Source organism: Nuphar pumila, chromosome 15 (genome assembly GCF_984573655.1).
Source record: "Nuphar pumila chromosome 15, dmNupPumi1.hap1.1, whole genome shotgun sequence".
In the NCBI taxonomy this organism is placed as follows: domain Eukaryota; kingdom Viridiplantae; phylum Streptophyta; class Magnoliopsida; order Nymphaeales; family Nymphaeaceae; genus Nuphar; species Nuphar pumila.
In genome coordinates, this window is record NC_143263.1 from 17,910,648 (window position 1) to 17,931,823 (window position 21,176).

At 36.1% G+C, this 21,176-nt stretch overlaps 1 protein-coding gene across 4 annotated transcripts in view; it reads right to left on the reverse strand.

Moving 5' to 3' along the window:
• Nucleotides 1-21,176, reverse strand: part of TPC1 (two-pore channel 1) — a 129,885-nt gene that overhangs the window by 23,642 nt on the left and 85,067 nt on the right. For all 4 annotated transcript variants that reach the window (XM_089989990.1, XM_089989987.1, XM_089989988.1 and 1 more), the window contains exons 18-20: nt 14,171-14,235; nt 13,844-13,934; nt 11,563-11,649 (exon numbers count right to left, since the gene is read on the reverse strand). In XM_089989990.1, coding sequence (XP_089846116.1) covers nt 11,563-11,649; nt 13,844-13,934; nt 14,171-14,235 — 243 coding nt within the window. The remainder of the gene's footprint in view (nt 1-11,562; nt 11,650-13,843; nt 13,935-14,170; nt 14,236-21,176) is intronic.

Sequence of the window (21,176 nt, forward strand, 5' to 3'; positions counted from 1 at the left end):
AGATTCAGTTAACCCTAATCAAGTCCATTTTTATTTATATTATATATATAAACACATAAATGCACACAAGTACAAAGTGTGTTAACTTAAACTGTTAAAACATATATATATATATATATATATACACACACTCCCCACACCCAAGTTTTTTTAAAGTGTCACGTTGTTGCATCCACACCCGTACCTGCACCCGTACCTATGTGACATAGTTGTCAATATAGCAAGATCTAAAACCTAGATTTTGCATAACATTACTAAATCTATCATGCCAAGCTTTTGGAGCTTGTTTAATCCCATACAAAGCTTTTCTCAAAGGAAGAACTTTCTCACTCTTGATCTCAAGACCAGGAGGGTCCATGTACACTTTCTCATTTAGGTCTTCATTCAAAAAGGTATTTTTGACATCAAATTGGTAAATATGACACTTTCTAATGGATGCTAATGCAATAAGGGTTCTCACACTAGTCATACGAGCTACGGGAGCAAAGGTCTCTTTATAATCAATATCATATTCTTGTAAATAACTTTTGGCTACTAATCTAGCCATTGTCTTTCTAAAGATCCATCTCCCTTAGTGTTGATTTTATAAACTCACCTACATCCTATAGACCTTTTCTCTATGGGCAGAGATTGAATTTCCCAGGTTTTAGCTTTTTCTAGGGCCCCTAATTCTAGATTCATGGCATCTACCCATTCTGAAATAGATTTGGCCTCTTTGCAGAATGATGGTTCATAAAAATAATAGATGAATATAAGACAAACTCAATGCCTAGATGAGAATGTCTCATAAGATACAAACCTATTGGGAGGTCCAGCGGATCGATTTGATTTTCTAACACTAGGTTCTTCAATAAGTTGATTTTGTGAGTACCTATAAAGTGCACATTAAAGGATTTTCAATAGTTCTTCTAGAGTAAGATCGAATATCATGATTTGAAATATCCTCAAGAGAGTTACTAGGCTCATCAACATGCATAATTTCTTTATGCCCATTTTCTAATTCTTCATTAACAATAACTTTTTTTTGGAAACAAGTCAAATAAGAGAGAATATTCGGAATCATCCTTAAGCTTATCTATACTAAAACCATTTTCTTTTTTAAGAAAATTGACATTTCTAGAAATATATAATTTAGCATTTTTCACATCATAATACCTATACTTTTTTTGGTTTTGTGTATGACCAAGAAAAACACATTCAATAGCTTTAGGAGATAATTTAGCTCATTTTTCAATAAGTACAAAACATTTGCATACAAACACTCTTAACCTACTCAAATCATAAGTGATTTGATAAAGTTTTTCAATGGGAGTTATATTTTGCAAAGAAGATGAGGGCATCTGGTTGATATGAGGACATTCTACCCGGCTCATTTCAAAAGTGACATTATTTTCCTCCTTCCACAATTGTTATGCCTCCCAAAATGAGGAGGTTTATATGTTTTGATGTAGTTCCCCGGACTTGACATGGCAAGAACTTCCTTACTTTAGTCATATCAAGTCAAGTTTCAGCTTGGTATACTTCGGCAAGGGCATCACTAAGAGAGGTGGTGATGGTCCTATGCAAAATAACGGACCTCACTTGCGCAAACAAGTGTTCATTCTCAAGATGCTTTTGCCTTAACTGGATGACGGAGGCTTCCCACTTAGGCTCAAGCAAAAACAATTCATCCCAAAGAGGTGAGAGGGTGCCGTAATAATCTCACACTCTTAACACCTTGTTTTGTGGCCTAAATCTTCTCTTAAAGTAAATATTGTCATGCCAAGTCTCTTTGCACGAACATATTTTTGAAAAAAAATCATGCATCACATGCCTTTTTAAACTTGACTATGTTTGCAGCTATTTTGAGTTTCATACTATTTAGGAACCAAGAAAGAATTTGTGCATTCTCGGCTTCCCAATCTTCAACTTTGATGTAGTATTCTTTGGGCACCTTTTCTCTTTCATCATCATCTAAAGCTTTAACTTGAGGACAACCGAGAAGAGCTTCATTAATGACATATTCTTCTGCATCTTTTCCCTTCAACAAAGTTCTGCTTCGTATGAATATCCTTCAAAAAGACGGATGAAGAAGAGAAAGAAACACAAGAATTAGATTGATCAGTAAGTTGGGATAAGGAAACTAAATTACGAACAAAAAAAGTATTTGGAAGAAAGGACCACTAGGAGTGTGAATGTTGGCCCTTCCAATGTTCCAATGTGTATAATGGAATGTGTTTTTCCATCTCCTGTGACAATTTTTCCGCTACCACGATATGGGACAAGGTTCGTGAGTTTACCTGGATCACCTGTAACATGATGGGCAGTACCAGAATCTATGAACCAAGTATTTGGTTGCGTTGTTTGAGAAGAAGTGGAAGTTGTCCACGTTGGCTGATTCTGACTCATTGACCAACTATGGGAGTTGCCACTCTGCATTCCCATGTGAGAAAAATAAGCACTCAATGCATCGATGCCCTGCCTTTGTGCTAATACAGAGGCCGAACCAACAATAGTAGGTGTGTGACCAGGTGGAGCATACTGACAGAAAAGAAAAGGATATGTAACCATTGGAGGTCTATAATTTGAACATGAGTGTCCTCGTTTCCCACACATTTGACACATTACATTTTACTGATTCTCATTCGTATGAATTCCAGCAGCCATGTTATCATAATATTTTTTGCCTCTTCCATGACCATGGGAAGAATTATATGCCACCATCACTTAATGTTGAGGTATAGGTATAAGATTTTGTGTGGGGTTCAGCCTTCACTGCAGAAACTAAGAAAAGAGAGAGAGAGAAGAGGGAGATTCACAATGGCTGGGGGCGGTGCACGTTAACCCAACCTCCCAGCCCTAGACTTTATAAATAGGTAAAAATACAATAGCTGGAAAAAATTACAGAAATGCCATTAATGAAATGGCATTGAACATGTGTTAAAACATAACGTGCGTATGGATCTGGATCCAGATCCATACACATACCATATTTTAACACCCTCCCTCAAGTTGTACGTGGTCTTGGAGCATGTACAACTTGCTCTTCAAATACCAAAATTGATGTCCTGTTAACCCCTTGGTAAACAAGTCTGCCACTTGATCTTCTTGATCTTCTGTTCGGACATGACGTAGTTCTATCTCCTTCATCTCGACTTTCTGCCGTATAAAATGTTTATCAATCTCAATGTGCTTCGTTCTGCTATGTTGAATAGGATTACATGCAATGTTTATTGCGCTTTGATTGCCACATAGAAGAAATGATCGAATAATTGTCTCTCCAAGATCACTCAATAACTGTCTAATCCATGTAGTGTCTGTCGTGCCTACAGCCATCGACCTGTATTCAGCCTCTGTACTTGACCGTGCCACTACCTTTACTTTTCTGCTGCTCCAGAACACTAAATTGTGTTCAATATATACACAATATCCAGAGACAGATCGTCTCTCATCTGGATCCCTTGCCCAATCTGCGTCTGTATAAGTGATGAGTTCATGCCCTCTATGCAGGTTATCGTTCTTGCGATAAACAAGTCCATCTCCTATAGTTCCTTTTAAATATCGTAAAATACGCTTCACAACTTCCATATGACCTTCCGTTGGAGCATGCATAAACTGGGATACATGATTAACAGCATAAACTATATCAGGTCTGACAAAAGTCAAGTACTGCAGCATCCCCACAAGGCTTTTATACGTTGTTGGGTTGACACAAAGATGGCCATCTTCAAAGCTCAGCCTTTGATGTAATACACTTGGAGTGCTGACTGGTTTACAATTCGTCATCCTGACTCTTTCTAGAAGATCAAAAGTGTATTTTTGTTGCATGAGTGTCAATGTGTCTTGTTGAATGTCAACTTCCACACCAAGGAAGTACCTCAACTCCCCTAAATCTTTCATCTTGAAAGTTTTCATTAAAAGCTGCTTCACGTCTTGCGCATGATTATCTGAGCTCTCAGTGATCACAATGTCATCAACATATATAAGAAGTATAACGATGTCTGTCTTTTGGTAAATAAAGAGCGAGTGGTCCAAAGAGCATCTTTTAAAACCATAGCTTTGGATTTGCATAGAGAAACTTTCAAACCAAGAACGAGACGCCTGTTTCAACCCATACAGAGATTTCCTTAGTTTGCACACCCAGGCAGTAGGATCCTTTTCGGCATAACCAGGAGGTTGCTCCATATACACTTCTTCCTTTAAAGATCCATGCAAGAATGCATTTTTAACATCCATCTGGTTAAACCTCCATCCTCAGTCAACTGCTAGGGATATGATGACACGAATTGTACCCATTTTAACTATTGGACTAAAGGTTTCATCGTAATCTTCACCATATTGTTGTGTGAATCTCCGAGCAACAAGTCGCGCTTTATATCTGTCAATACTTCCTTCAGGCTTATACTTTGTTTTATAAACCCATTTTGAGCCAACTACATTCTTTCCTTCTGGCTGAGGTACTATTTCCCAAGTCTGGCACTCATGAAGTGCTTCCATTTCTTCATTCATAGCTTCAGTCCAATGACGAGATTGAAGAGCTTGATTAAAGCAAGTGGGTTCATCCTGTTTTGTGAGCTGAGACATAAACAACTGAAAATCAAGAGAAAAGGTCGCATAACTCACCCATCGTTGAATAGGATGCCTAATGCGTGACGGCCTTTGAGCCGGATCATTAGTGATGCTTTCCACATTCTTCTGCTTTATATTTTTGTCTCGTCTAGTGTATATCTGTCCAGAGAAGCGTTCTACTGAGGTTGGTTTTACTGGAGATGGTTCAACACACATCTATGAGTCATCCAACCCCCTGCTCAAGCCAAAGGAAGTACAATTCGCCTGACATGTTTCTCCTGTATTAGCAAAAAGATCTGTGCTCATCCATGGATCATATACCTCTACTTCTCGAGATGGCAACGCTTCAGAGTCATTTACCTGAAAATTTTGTTCATCAAAAACAACATTCCTAGAGGTCCTAATATGTTTTGTAGTAGGATCGTAGCATCGATAGCCTTTGTATTCATCCACATACCCAATGAATATGCACTTAACGGCCTTGTCCTGAAACTTATTTCACAGAGATGAATCAATATGTACATAACATACACAACCAAAAACACGCAACTCATCATAAGAGGGATGTTGCCCAAATAAAGTATAATATGGAGAGTGTTGATCCAGAAGTGTCATAAAAAGACGATTTATAACATGAACAGATATATGAAAAACTTCTGTCCGAAGACTAACGGGCACATTGCTATCATGTAACATGCTCATCGCACTCTCGACAATATGCTTGTGTTTCCTTTCCGCAACCCCATTTTGTTGAGGGGTATGAGGGCAAGAAACCTGTCGACTTATTCCTTTATCCCGAAGAAAGGCAATAAACTCGTTTGATGAATATTCGCCCCCACCATCACATTGTAAATGCACAATATCACAGGAAAACTTTGTTTTGACCATCGAATGGAATTCCCGAAATAGTTGAAAAACTTCATGCTTATGTTTCAAGAAATATATCCAAGTATAACGGGAATAAGAATCAATAAAGATAACATAGTAACGACTACCGAAAAGAGAAGGAATAGGTGCGGGTCCCCAAACATCGGAACAAATAATCTCAAATGGCTTTGAAGCCCTTTTATTAATAATATGAAACAGAAGAACATGGCTTTTGCAGAGTTCGCATGAGGAACATTTATTATTATCTAAAAATGAACATAAACTAGACTCTGGAAGAAGACCATCAGATACAAGACTTTCAACGAAGCCCCGACTACAATGGCCCAAACGACTGTGCCAAATATCTGGCTTATTACAATGAGATGAATTTAAAACTTCCAACGAAGAGAAAAACAAAGACTCTGAAGGTGAAGACACTGAAGAATGCTTGGACGACTTCAACTGGAGGACTGGGGCTGAAGGTGAAGACATTGAGGGAATCTCCTTGAAGACGTACATGTTTCCTTGTCGCTCCCCCTTAGCGAATGTCTCCTTCGTTCGTAGATCCTTAACATAAACAGAAGAGGGAGTTAATTCGACGGAAGAATTCATATCGTCAACAAGTTTAGCTACAGAAACAATGTTCTTTTTAATATCAGGAGCAAGGAGAACATTGGACAAGTGAAGTGAGGACTCTGACATAAGGATATGTGTACTGCCAGTATGACTAATGGAGTGACAAGTTCCATCTCCCGTAACTATACTACCTTTTTTAGAATAAGGCAATAAGTGAGATAACTTATCGACATTACCCGTAACATGAGTGGCAGCGCCGGAATCAACATACCACTCGCCTTGTTCATTTTGCTTGATTGTCATTTGTGACAATGCTGATAACAAAAGTTGTTGCATATCTGTAGATGGCGCTTTCGTGTCCACAGTAGTAGTTGACTTATTTTCAATTTTGTTTATTTTTCTTCTATTTTGTAGATTAAACCAACAATCAGCTTTCACATGTCCTCTTTTGTTACATAAGAAACAAGTGGGCACTCTCCTCTGATTCCCTGTATTAAAAACACCAGAAATATTAGGTGTAGGCAAGATACCACGACCTCCCTGCCCAAAACGTCCGCGGCCTCTGCCTCCTTGATGCCCTTCATTTCCTCGTCCAAAACCGACAGAAGTGTCTATGGCCAAAACTGAATGAGAACGAACTGATTCATTTCCTTCTGCTCTTTGTTTCATAATCATCTCATGCTGGAGAAGTTTCGCTTGAAGATCGTCAAAAGTAGGCAAGTGAGGAAGGCATGACAAAGTTGTGGTAAACATGTCAAAATCAGGGCCCAATCCATTGAGGAGTTGTTGAACTTTATCTTTATTTGAAATAGCACTTCCAATAACCGCCAATTGGTCAGTAATACTCTTCAAGCGGCCTATGTATTCCATGACTGGCATGGAGCCTTTCTACAAACTTTGAAACTCATTTTTTAAGTATATAACTCGAGCTTCTGATATATGAGAGTATGTCTGAGACAACTTACTCCACAGATCCACCGCAGTGCAATCATCTGAAAGAGTAACCAACACTTCTTGAGATAGTGTTGACGTAATATAAGCAACCAAAGACTGATCCTGCTTCCTCCAGGTTGTATACTCTGGATTCTTAAAGAAAATAGTAATTGTGTCACCCTTCTCATTGGTGGTTTCCTGCAAAATAAACCGTGGTGGTATAGGAACCAAACCATCTAGATGTTTATCGAGATCCTGACTCCCTATAAAAGGAAGTATTTGTCTCTTCCAGGTCCAAAAATTAGAGTGAGTATGTTTTTCTGTAACAAGAAGCTGACTCAAGAAATTTGCAGAGGGACCGGAGGACAAGGTGGAAGAGTAATCCATATCAATGGGACAGCGAATAAACGAACAAAACGAACGAAGAGAAAAAGAAGAAAATTGAAGATCACTTAATCAATCAATAGAACTTTAATAAGGGATGCACCCGTGATATTAATAGACGTAAACCTTTTTTTTAAGGTCGAGATTGTAGACTGTTGTAACTTGCCTATAGGCGTCGCACAGAAAACATTAAACAATAATAGAAAAGGAAACTTCTGTAATCAAAGAGGAACTAAATAAAAAAAATACTCAATAACTGCAGTAGATTTGATTGCAATAAAAAAGAGACTACAATCAAAGAGGGAAAACACGAATCAAGGGATTGCAATCAAAGAGACTGCAATCAAAGAGAGGAAAACTGCAGTCGTTGATGTCGAAGAGGGGCGTTAAATGTGAAAACTGTAGGCGTTAATGATGCTGCAGACGTTAATGCTGAAGAAGAGAGACAGAAGGTGATGATTGCAGTACTGTGAAGAAGAGGAATGAACAAGAATCAGAAAAAAAAAAAACGAATGCAAAAGTTACCAGGAAGGAGGAAGAATGGACGAAGAGGTGTATCAAACTGTTCCTTCAGAAATCTTCAGATCTCGTTGAACACACGTCTGGTAGGGTTCCGCAACCTTGCTCTGATACCATATAAGATTTTGTGTGGGGTTCAGCCTTCACTACAGAAACTAAGAAAAGAGAGAGAGAGAAGAGGGAGATCCACAATGGTTGGGGGCGACGCAAGTTAACCCAACCTCCCAGCCCTAAACTTTATAAATAGGTAAAAATACAATAGCTGGAAAAATTTACAGAAATGCCATTAATGAAATGGCATTGAGCATGTGTTAAAACATAACGTGCGTATGGATCTGGATCCAGATCCATACGCATACCATATTTTAACAATAGGGTCTTCTTTCTTTGCAGAAAGACCAAAATTGGACTTAAATTCCAGCAACACAGACCTTAGTTTGTCATAATTACCTCTTTTTCTCAAGTCTCATGTACATAAACATGTTATATTCATCTCCTAGTCCCCAAAGCGTCTGACTGTGTATGTCTTCATCTGCCACCGGGTTTCCAATTGCAGCCAGCTCATCAACAACATACTTCACCTCGTCAAGAAAGTAAGCAACACTACCTGTCCCTCTCTTTAAGGCCCCAACCTCATATTTGAGGTGATACATCTTTGGGGTGGATATTTGTTCGTACCACCTATGCAAAACTTCCCAAAGCTCATGGGCTGTTACTTCAGTTGGAGTATGAAGGAGAACATGTCTCTAAAGAGTAGCCATGATGAACGCCACAACGGTCTAGTCATTTTTTAACCATGTGTCATAATCTGGATTTCTAACATAAATCATCTCCTCTTCCTTTTCTTTTGTCGTTTCTTTAATCACCGGCACGAATTCCAGAGGTGCAGCCTTGGATCCATCAAGGTGTCTCATCAGGTCATGACTACATATGAAGGGAATTATCTGTTTTTTCCAAGCTATGGAATTCGATTCATTCAACTTTTCCAAAACAAGTTGGCTTAGAAATGAAGAGGTGAGGGTATTGGAAGAAGCCATGAACCAGGAAAATAAGGTAAATGAACACAAAATCAGAATGACAAACAATCTGTTTGCAGGCACAACAGACAATCTTTATGTTTTTTTTTTGTGTTAAAACGAGATAGCCTGAGGGTGCAGATTCAAGAAGATGGATGCAGATCTGATGTAGATCTATGCCTTTTAGAGCTACCTTTTTTTTGGGGGGCGGGGCTAGATTCAAGAAGATGGATGAAGATCTGATGAAGAGGAGAAAGAAATAGGACGCAGTTTTGATATGCACTTGAAGGAAGAGGTTAGATCTGATGTAGATCTATACCTTTTAGAGTTGCCTTTTAAGGTTAGGGTCAAAGAGAGAGACTACGGGATCAGATCTGATGAGAAAAAGAATATGCAGAGGTTTGGGGGAAAAGACCTGATACAGATCTGATGGAGACACAGAACAGATCTGATGAGAAAAAGAATATGCAGAGGTTTGGGGAATCAGATCTGATGGAGACACATTAAAAAGTGCAAAGAAAGGAGAAAACGATAAAGAAAAGAAAGCAAATGGATTATTGAAGGAGAAGAAGAAGATGAATATCATGACCTGATGGAACTTACCTGGACCCCCATGTGAAAACAGCAGCCTTGGGATGTGTGACCTGTGAGTTAGAGAAGACTTGAGAGAAAGAAAAGAATAGAGAAGAAAATAGAGGTCGTACCCCACATGGGATGTCTCCTCTTCTTTTGTATAACTGATTGAATGGTTAAATTACAACGAGGCCCTTGAGACAAATGATAAAATACATCTATGAATAAAATACAAGAAGAGATGAAAATACCCCTGTTGCATTTATAATAACGAGTTCTAACAAGCGGGAGCCACATTATATAGTTGGAGTCGTTTAGTTTGAATGTGACCACCATCATGGATTCTTTTTCACCCATCTTGAATGAGAAATAGATTTAGAAGAGAATAGAACAAGAGTTTGAAGAACAAGTATTTGCTACAACCATGATCTTTGAAGAAGCTTTACGATCCCAAGATGATTCACAAGAGCATAAGGCTTTGATACCATGTAATTAAGTGAGCGGAAGAAGTACAAAAAACCTCTAAGTGCTTACAATAACAAGAAACAACAACACAATCACAAGTCCACAAATGGACAATACAAACACCAATTAATGGCAAATACACAAGCATACAATAGTCACTAAGGACAATCACAAGAGAAAAAAATAGTGTTTGTATTAATATCAAAATGCTTAGGAAAAGTTTAGTCACAAGAGGGGATTTAAACCCCCTTTTATAGACTACATGAGAGTCATATAGTCGTTGGGATGTTCCCAACGGCTATAAATATAGCCGTTGGGGAGATCCCAACAACTATATTGGTCTAAGACCAATATGCCCTTACACAAAATGTAAAACACAAGAAATAAAATAAACAGAAAAAATACAAGTCTGTCTCTAATAAGCAACACTTATTACACGCATGTAAAATGACTAAAATGCCCCTATAAGGGCAAAAACCTATAACAATAGAAAACTATATATATTTTAACAAAAGCATCTGCCTCAACCTACGCTATTAGGACACTAACAATGGCTTTGGTGTCAGATGTGGGCATGAAGTCTCGGATATATCTATAGACAGATATCGGTGATATTTTCAAAATATCATGATATTATTGCTGTATTTTCAGCAAACAATATTTGATACTTTAGGTAAAACATCATGATATTTTGAAAATATCACGAATGTGATAATATCACAATATTATCAATTATTGATACTTTATTTATTTATTTTCTACATCTTAAATGTGTTTTTCTTCTTTATTTTGCATTTTTTACTTATTTATTTTATTATATATGTATTTTATTATCTAAACATGATATTTTCTTATTTTTGTTATTTTTAACTTTTTAAGCCCCAAGATTTTCCAGAGTTTTCCGAGATTTATCACAAAACCTATAATATCGCGAGAAATAGCCTTGCCGAGATATTTGTGACTATGATATATATATATATATATATATATATATAGAGAGAGAGAGAGAGAGAGAGAGAGAAGAAGAAGAAAAATGTATTAAAATGAAGAAAACGATACACATCTATTTTCTATTGAGCTTTGATCATTGATGATTCAAATGAAACATATATAACTAAAAAAAATTGGACGCTTCAGATCAAGACCTAAAAGTGTCATAAACTGGACACTTTGTGTCCAATAAAGACAGTGGACACTTCATGTCTAAGACTGGACATTTTCTGTTCAAGACACCTAAAAGTGTCAGACGTGATGTGTGCTAACTTTTTTTGGATACTTGCTCCTCAAAACCAACATGGTGGTGGTGTGTCCAGCCATAGTCGACAGACTCTACACCAATACCTCATGTGTCCAAAAGTATCTAGGTAACTTAGAACTAAATAAACCATAATCTATATAAGAATAGATAAGAGGAAACAATGAAAGGGTCCTCAGATTGCATTACTAAAAAGTGGAAGTTCTATTTCCTAAAAATTTCTTAAACACAAATTTACAGTACTATCTACTACAGGGACACCAGCACATCCACTGTTTAAGCTTGCAAAAAGTTATGAAATGGGATGTTTGATAAAGATCATAATTACCAACAGAAAGATGAACTGAAAAAGGTAAGAAAGGCATGCTATGAAAAAAGTGAAAGCACAAAGAAACCAAAACTAATCCACAATTGAGGGTACTCTACCAGATTTAATAGCAGGAGGACTGAAATGACATAAAAGCTTGCAAAGAAGAAAATTGTCCAAGATGTTCCAGTCAATTCGACATAGCTCTGAAATAAGAGATCAGTGATAATAATAAATTTCAGGCATGTGAAAAAAACAGATGTTTCTTGCAGAAAAACTAACATGCTTTCAGTAAGAATTAGCCTTTAATCCTCTTTTTCATTTGAAATGAGATATGATTACTAGAGATGAATAAAATTCTCAGTACATACATGTGCATATGTGAATAGTAGTCAAGGAGTACTATTGTGATTCATATTTATGTAAGGCAATTTAGTCATTTTGTCAATCCTGGCCTTGGTTGTGATTGTTGTTTAGAGTCATTTTGGTCATTTATTATACATAAGGCACACAAGCCTTCATATTACAATTGTTCATTATTACTAGAAGGGTGAGACACCATGTCACGATTGGTAGTTTTGTTCTCCACTCTTGAGTTTGTGAGATGGTAGTGATAAGAATAGACATGTTACATAAAGGGTATTGTTGTCCATGTTACATTTGTATATCCTGTTTTTTATTAAAGGTATTTCCATCCCATTGTGCTCGTATTGGGTATGTTCTATAATACATGCACCTGTGAGGGGCACTTTTTGAAACCAGCTTATAACCCTTATAATATATATACTTCATATGGGACGTTCCTAACTATCAATCCCTTGGGGCATCACCTTCGGCTGCAGTTCTTCCTTTCCTCTAAGTTTTTTTATCTTATGTTATGCACGGCTCCCAAGGCAAGATCAAGATTTGTCATGGTAATAGTGCAGCTTCAAGAGATAAGACTCCATCAAATCTTTTCTTTGTTTCTTTTTCTTCTATTTTTTTTTCTCCTTTCTCATTGATCCTTTTCATCTTCTTCATTTGATTTTTTTTCTTCTCTTGTGAATTCTAAACATCTTTTCCCCTATCTTCTTCGTTATTAATTCCTTCTAATTCTTCCTTTCTTAATCTCCATAGTTTCTTCATCTTTTATGTATTCTTATTTCTTTCTTGTCTTTCTTTGTTAAGTTTTCTCTTCTTTCATAAGAAAAAGGGGAGGTCGGATTCTCATATGGTGTTCAAAACAGACCTGATCTGAATACTTTTCATTGTTTTGCTGCAGCCTTTTTTTATGTGGTAAATCCAAACAAGAAAAGTGCTGATGTCATCAGTGACATTATCATTGATATCAGTAGTACGTCAGATCATAATGCAGAATTGATTGGTGAAAATGCTTGTTGTTGTAACCCTACACAAAAAAGAAAAAAGCAAAAAAGAAAAGAAGAAAAATTTATATTGTTGCAACCTTTATATTTGATTTTATTGGCTGTCTTCTGATTTTTATCTCCTTTGAGTATTCTTGTTTATTTACTCGTTGATTTCCTTTCCTTTGTTGGGTTCTTATCTTGAGTTATTACGTCTTCCAATAACACATCTTCCATTAACTCCATCTAAAAACAATTGTTAACTGAGAAACTTGATTTTTCCAATTTAATTACCTAGAAGAAACAAATTATTCCTTTCATTAATGTTTTTTATTTCTGGAATAAATCATTAAGAGAGAAGCTAAGGAAGAAGACTCCAGTCAAAGAACCGAAGTCAAAAATCCTGAGTATGTTACTTGAAAACGAATGATGAGTCCTTTGTGGTCTTAATTATTGCCACCCTGTCTTGCAAGGTCTTGATTCAAATTCCAACAGGGATTTCAGCTAAAGAAATATCTGTTCTTAACTATTGTTTTGAGCAGATTTTCACTCCAAAATTTTTTTGTTTGAAGGCTGAATTTGGAGAACTAAAAAGAGATAATCTAGTTAACTCTGTGATAGAACAGCTGGCTGCTATAGGCAGTCACATTCTAGATGAGGATATTACTATGCAGGTTGTCAAGGACTTGGTTCAGAATATAACATGTTTGCCGCCAGTTCCTTGGCTCCTGTTTAGTAGATAAAATCATAAAATGCACTTGTGGGGACCACTAAGACCAACACAATGGAGAATTGTTCTTTTAAATCAGGACTAAGTATATTCTCGCAAAGTTGCAAAAAGTTTAACTTCCAGCTGCCATGAAATGTTCACAAGAAGTACATTCATGAACAATTAATAGAAGCATCAGATTAAAACATAGATCAACAGCATGAATTTTAAGAATACGATCAGACAGAAAAGAATGAAGTAAACTGTACATCATATGCATGCTTAAAAGTTCACAACATTACAATAACCCAGAAGGAATTTGGAAGATTGAATGTTTAGTCAAAATACCTGCATCCATGCTTGCCAATTCCCCATAACAAGCAGATTGAAAAGTGTCACCATTCCATTTGGGTAATCATTGAAATTGAAAAGTAAATAGCTGGGTACATTAAGGAAATATGATAAAGCAAATGGCTGCTCTTTTAAAGTAACAGAGCAACACCTTCCTAACAAAAGGTAAGAATTGAAAACCAACATAGATTATGATGGCACCCTGTTGGAATGTCATAATGAGCAATATCTATTTTCAAACACCTCAATGAAGTGTATACTATAAACTAAGAAAACTCCAGTTTTAAGAATGGATCAACTCCATAGTTTCTTGATGAAGGATACTCATCGTCCCAAAGATCTGTGTTCTCCAGTTTAGGATTCCCGGAATAGACAAGACCACCAAAGAGCTACACATCAAAAAATATAAGATTATACAAACACAAAGGATTACACATCAAATGATCAGATTGATTCAGAGATCAAATGAAATTTTGCATAAGGATCGATGCAAATTTCTTATGAGCTCATGACATAATACCAGAAATAGAAAGGGGGCACCACAATAGAAAGGGGAAAGAGGAGTACAGATCTATTAAGAATCTTGAGGAAGAAACTGCAACTTGAACCAATTTTGGCTTAAGAGAAACTTTTGAATCACGTAAAACACATGCATTAACAATTTCATAGCTCAAACCAACAGAAATAAACATATAAAGCACCAAAATATTGCCAAGAGATGGTCATTTAAACTTCGGCCCAAGTATGATCTGCTGAGTTTTATGTACAATATGCGTATTACATTTTGTGTGCTACCCCCTCTATGTATTTAAGTGTATATTACATTCTTCACAGGGATATTTTTGTACTTCTAGTAGTGTAGAGTCAACTGTTTTTGTCCAGTAATGGGATAGGAGGGATGCCCTCCATATATGGTCGTATTCTTTCTTTTCTCACTTGCTGAAGTTTCTCTTCTCATCTTTTTCTTTGCTATCTCTCATGGCTGGAACTTTATTGCTTTGATATAGTATCAAAGTCATACCCAACCTTAGAGAGAGGTATTTGGTAATCAGATGGAAGGAAAGAGGAATAAAAACTTCATTCTGGTGCATCGGGTGTGTGCCTCGTTTTGTGTGCGCCAAGAAGGGTGTCCATACATTTGTTGCAGTTTGGTTCGATTGAGTTAGGGCTTTTGTAGATCTTGATTTTCAATGATTTTTAAATCAAGAATCATTCTGATCGGAGGTATACTCGACTTTATATGGATTTTTTTTCTGATTTTATGAATAATAATGTGAATAGTGACCAGTTTTGGATTTCCGGCTGTTCTGATCAGATCAGTAGTTTTTGTGGGGAGAAGGGGGAATTAATTCAGCTTGACCCATTAAAGTTGGATGGGTCCCGTGCATCTAGTTGTCAGAATGGTAGATTCAGTGATGGAATGATTATGATGTCAAGAGCATTAAGAAGTGACATGAGTGGTATGTGATGCTACTATTGCAAAGAAATGGGGCATATGAAGTGATCCTGCCCTGCATTGAATAAGAAGAGCTGTAGTTTTGCAACTCAATCCATTAGAGAGAATCCTACAGACAAGAAGGGGCAAATGAATGATAGTGGAAAGACTCGATCTGTTGACTTGCCTATGAGAGGTTCTTCTGATCATCTTGGTGGGAGCAGCTACGGATTTTGGAGTCGATGCAGCAGATGCAACAACAGATTCTCCAATTGCAGCTCTTAACTTAGTCATTCACTACTACTCTCTCTTCTGACCTCTCTTTTGTTCTCACTTTCTCTTCTGATTTTGCTTATGTAGGTATTTTTGGTAGTCCACTTGGGCAGATGGTAGATTCAGGAGCATCACGCCACAAGACTGCTCATGAATCCACTTTAGCTAATTGTCAGCCTTGCAATGGTATTTTTCACACTGCAAATGGCTCCTCTATGATTGTATCCGAGGTTGGGTTCATTACTTTCAATTCTTGTCTTGAATCTTTCACAAGTTTATGATGTCCCTTCTCTTACAATGAATCTTATTTCTATTGGCCAAATTACCAAGCTTAACTATAATGTTATATTTTTTCTTGTTGATTGTGTTGTGCAGGATCAGCTATCAAGAAGAAGGATTGGAATTGTCCATAGGAGGGGAGATCTGTATTATTTAGATTGGTTGGATATGAGCACACAAAAACAGTCTGGAGTTGGTCTAGGAGTTGGAATTACGAATGAGTTGGTTTTGTGGCACCAGATACCAAGTCATATTTCTAGTTGTAGGTAGCAACATTAGGTATCTACTAGGAATTTAGGTGAGCCAAAGTTATCTGTGTCAAGGCATGTTCAGGAATGTAAAAGTTGTAGGCTGGCGAAAGGTCATGATTTTCCATTTGGGACTAGAGACAGGGAAGTTAAATCTCCATTTGACCTTGTTCATTCAGATGTGTGGGGTCCCTCACCAGTCTTCCCCAAAGGAGGTTCGTCGTATTTTGTCACATTTATTGATGATTGCACAAGATATACTTAGGTATATTTCATGAAAAGTAGGAGCAAACTTTTTTAGAACTTTAAGAATATTCATGCTATGATTGAAACTCACTTTGGAGCTAAGATTAAGACTCTTAAAATTGATTATACTGGTGAATATGTCAGCCATGTGTTTGAGAGATTCTTGCAGGAAAGAGGTATAAATCATAAAAAAACTTATCTTTATACTCCTAAACAAAATATAGTGGTTGAAAGGAAGAATAGACATATTTTGGAGACAACTAGAGCTCTTCACCTTGTGAGATGTGTTCTGAAAATATATTGGGTTGTTGATGTTAATATGGTTATCTATTAGACAAATCATATGCCTTCAAGTGTTCTTAAGGGTATATATCCTTTTCAGAAATTGTATTTTACCTGATAGATATAGAGATAATGTAATATCATGTATTTTCATACTTAGTCATTTTCAGAATTTTTTTCAAAAATTTGGCTAAGTCTGGGAGAAAAATTATTTGAACCTCAGTATTAGACTAATGCTTTTGAGTCTGGGCTTGGCCCAAGTCTCATCAACTAGGTCTAAACGAGCCACTTAAAACGTGAGAAAAAGTTTAATTTTCGACTTTTAAATTCAAGCGAAATTCGAGTTATTTTCGACCGAAATTCAAAATTTGTATTCAAGTTATATATCATTGGATGCGTCTTGGAATTCTGAGCGCAACGATATTTTACTTTTCTGCATTCGAGCTCCGATTGGCCTGAAAATCACATTTTTTTCAAAAAAAAAGAGCAGTTTGTCAAACTGGATCCGGAGTTGGATCAGATTGGATCCAATGCTTATGATCCGAATTAATATGGATTTGGACCTTATCCAAGACCCATATTAATCTGGATTTGATCTAGATCATAATCCAATTTTGTTTTGGATATGGATTTGGGATCTGGATTCAGATCCAAATCCATGTCCAATGAAAGTCTAGCTTTAAATTCAGTTTAAAGTTTTAAATTAAAATTAGCTGGAGTTAAGAAGACTCCTAAAGTGATTAATCTATCTTTGGAGTTTTGAAAATATTTAATTAATTATTAAATATTTAATAATTAATTAATTAATTGATTAATTAATTTTTATTAATTCCAAAATTTAATTTTTATGTTTGTTTAGGACTCCTAGATAGAGTCTTTATTGAAGTTATGAAGACTCTAAGAAGGTTTGAGAGACTTAGAGTCCTCTTGAAAAAAAAAATTGAAAAGTCAACTATAGAGTCCAAGATTTTCGGAAAACCAAGAGAAGAGTCTCAAATGAAGTAGAGACACCCTCTCTAGCCCATCTAGAAGGGGCTGGGGAAGGGAGGGCGTCCTCCCCTATGGGGCCTATAAAAAGACTACAAAAGAGAGAGAGAAGAGAAAAAGAAGAAAAAAAAAAGAAGAGAGAAAGTGAGGAAAAGAGAGGAAAAAGGAGGAAGAAGAGGAGGAGATTTGATATTCTCCATTCATCCATCCACGTTTTTCAATATCTACCATTGTTTTTTTTCATTTTATATACATGGTACGGGTTTCCTCAATTAATCAAGTGAGAAATCGAATATAGATTGAATTTCCATGCAACATTTTGATGAAAATCCATATAAAATGAGTAAATATGGATGTTTACCCTAAAATACATTGATGAGGATTCATGGATCCCCTTCCATGGATGTGTTCTTGATTCTTCTTATCTTTTCAAAAATAAAATTCTGTACATGTCTGTTTTTATGCTAAAACAGAATTTATTTAATGATAAAATTAATTTGTTACGTGTTTACATTATAATATTATCGATTTCATGGATTTTACTTTAGTTTTTGTTAAAATATAAATAGCACATATATAATAATATTATTATTACATATTTTTGTATTTATACTTTTTTTATTTTTTTGTAATTTTTCTTTTTGTTTTTGGTATCTAGTTCTATTAGAACTAGATACATCTAGTTTGGTCAAGTTCCGGTTGGAACTTGACCAACTTTCTAGCTTTTGGAACTAGTCCAACGGCTAGAATTCTAGCCGTTGGACTAGTTCCAAAAGTTAGAAAGGGAGAGCTCCTTATGAGCTCTCCTTAATGCTCTTGTATAAATAGGAGTGCATCCCCTTTGTGTAATTCATTCCTCTAAATGCTTTTTAAGCATTTTGCTCTCATAAATAAAGTGTTATTTATTTTTATGCTTTTCTATTTATACCTTTTTATGGGTTTCGTCTAAAGTATCTTTTAGATAGTTCCTTTTGAGTATATTCAAGTGCATTTGTGGAGCCTACCATTTCATTACATGGTATCCGAGCTACGGAACTCTTAGATCTTGAAAAACTTCTACCTCGATTTTTGTGCCTCTTGTGTAAAGGTGTGGTATCACCTTGTTCTTACAAAAAGTGTTTTGTCACTTGCAAAGGAGTGTTTCATCACATGCCAAAAGAGTGTTTTATCACTCTTCTATCGACTACAAGAGGATCCATTTGGAGAAAAGGACTTGAGCAACAACATTGTATTGTATCCCTTTCTTCCTTTTTTCTCTATTTTTTCTTTTTTCTTCTTCTTATCATCTTTTTCACACCCCTGTAAATGATAGATGACCATGATAAGGTCACCATCATACCCATGAAGTTGAATGATACTAATTATGTGACGTGGGCTTCAATTATGAAGCACCACATATAGAGAAAAGACTTATGGGGAATAGTGGATGGTTCTGATTCGGAACCTAAATTATCACTCACAAAAAAAGTGGGTGATAAGGAAGTCCCTCTAACGAAAGAGGAGAAGACTAAGGCTTTAGCCTCTTATGAAAAGAAATGGAAAGATAATGTCATGGCTTATTAATAGCATAGACATTAAAAAATGTTCTAGCCTCGCTAAATTTGAAGATGCCGATAAGGCATGAGAATACCTCACAAATATGTATTCTCTTAAAGATATTGCCCATATGTGTAATCTTTAAGAAAATGTTTGGACATTAACTCAAAATGACAAAACTATTCGTGAATATTATAATGAGTTGTCCGAACTTTGGGAAGAATTGGCTATTCTAGAGCCAAAATGGCATTGCGTTGAAGATATCGAGCTTCGTCAAAAACAACTCGATATAGAACACTTTTACCAATTTGTGAATGGATTAAGGTCGAAATTTGAATCCACCAAATTGGCTCTACTTCATCGTGGCAAAATCCCTACTATTGTGGATACTATTGAAGAACTAACTATGGAGGAAAATTGTCTTAGAAAGAGTACTCCAAAAGTTGATGATGATTCAGTTCTAGTTGTGTCTAGACCAGGAAATCATACTCGCACTTATAGGCTGCCTCATTTTGGGAGACAAAATGGTGAGTTTGACAAAACAAAAGTTAATTGTCACCACTGTCATGAACTGGGGCACTATAGGCTTCAATGTTCGAAGCTAAAAATAAGAGACAAAAAGAGGGTTGCACCTGTTGAAAGTTGAAACCGAGCCAAAAGATCAAGATGCACATGTTTCCATGGCTCAACTGATGGAGATTCTTCAACCTCTTCTCAAAAGGGTATTCTCTTCTACTGAAGCCTCTATTGGAGAGGCAGTTGTATCTGTATCCGGTCCAGTTAACTTCACTTGGCTCTTAGATTCTGGTGCTTCATTTCATATGATCCCAAATGCTAAATGTTTATCCGAATGCCTTAAAAATAACTCAAGTATATTTAAAGTCTTTACAGCAGATGGAACATCTCTTGAAATAAAAGGAATAGGATGTTTTGAAAGTTTTCAAAAATCTAAAACTTTTTGTATTCCAAAAGTTAGATATATCCCAAAATTAAATTTGAACCTTTTATCGGTTTCACAAATTTCTGTTTATAGATGTAATATATCCTTCTTTTCTGATGGTTGCCGGATATAGGATCGTCAGTCAAGGAAGTTGATTGGGGAAAGCCATAGAGAATGAGGACTATATTACATGAACTTTTTGGAACTACCAAAGAATGTATTTTGTTTAAATGTTCAAAAATTAGAAACAGAATTATGGCACAAAAGACTTGGCCATCCTCGCATGTCAAAAATCCAATACTTTCCAAGTTTGGAAAAATTTTGTAAATCTGAAAATTTTGCTTGTAAAGACTGCATTCTTGGTAAAATGAAAAGATTACCTTTTTCTAGTAGAACATTTGTCTCTATAAAACCTCTTGAGTTAATACATTTGAACGTTTGGGGACCCGCACCAATTATCTCTAAAGGTGGTTATGCGTATTATGTCATCTTTGTTGATGACTTTTCTAGACACACTTGGATTTATTTTCTTAAACATAAATATGAAGTTTTTGCTCACTTTCAAATATTTCATAAAATGGTCACAAACAAATTTCAAAATAATATTTCCATTTTTCGCAGCGATTCAGGGGGAGAATTTATGTCTGAAGAATTTAAAAATTATCTTAATCTATATGGCATTACTCATCAACGATCATGCCCACACACCCCTCAACAAAATGGTCTTGCAGAACGCAAGCATCGCCACATTATGGAAACCACTCAGACTTTGCTAATTGCAAGTCAAGTTCCAAAAGGTTTTTGGGCTGAAGCCGCTCTAACTGTCACCTATCTCATCAATAGAATACCATCTTCTTCATTAAAAAATATATCTCCAATTGAAAAACTTTATGATTTAGCTCCAGACTACTCTAGATTAAGAGTTTTTGGTTGCAAATGTTTTGTATTTACAAACAAAAATGATAAATTCTCCCCTCGTGCAATCTCATGTGCCTTTTTAAGATATGTTGAAAATCAAAAAGGCTACAGGTGCTATGATCTTCAAAATGACAAATTATATGTATCAAGAAATATGTCTTTTCTAGAAAAAGAAAGTTGTTTTGA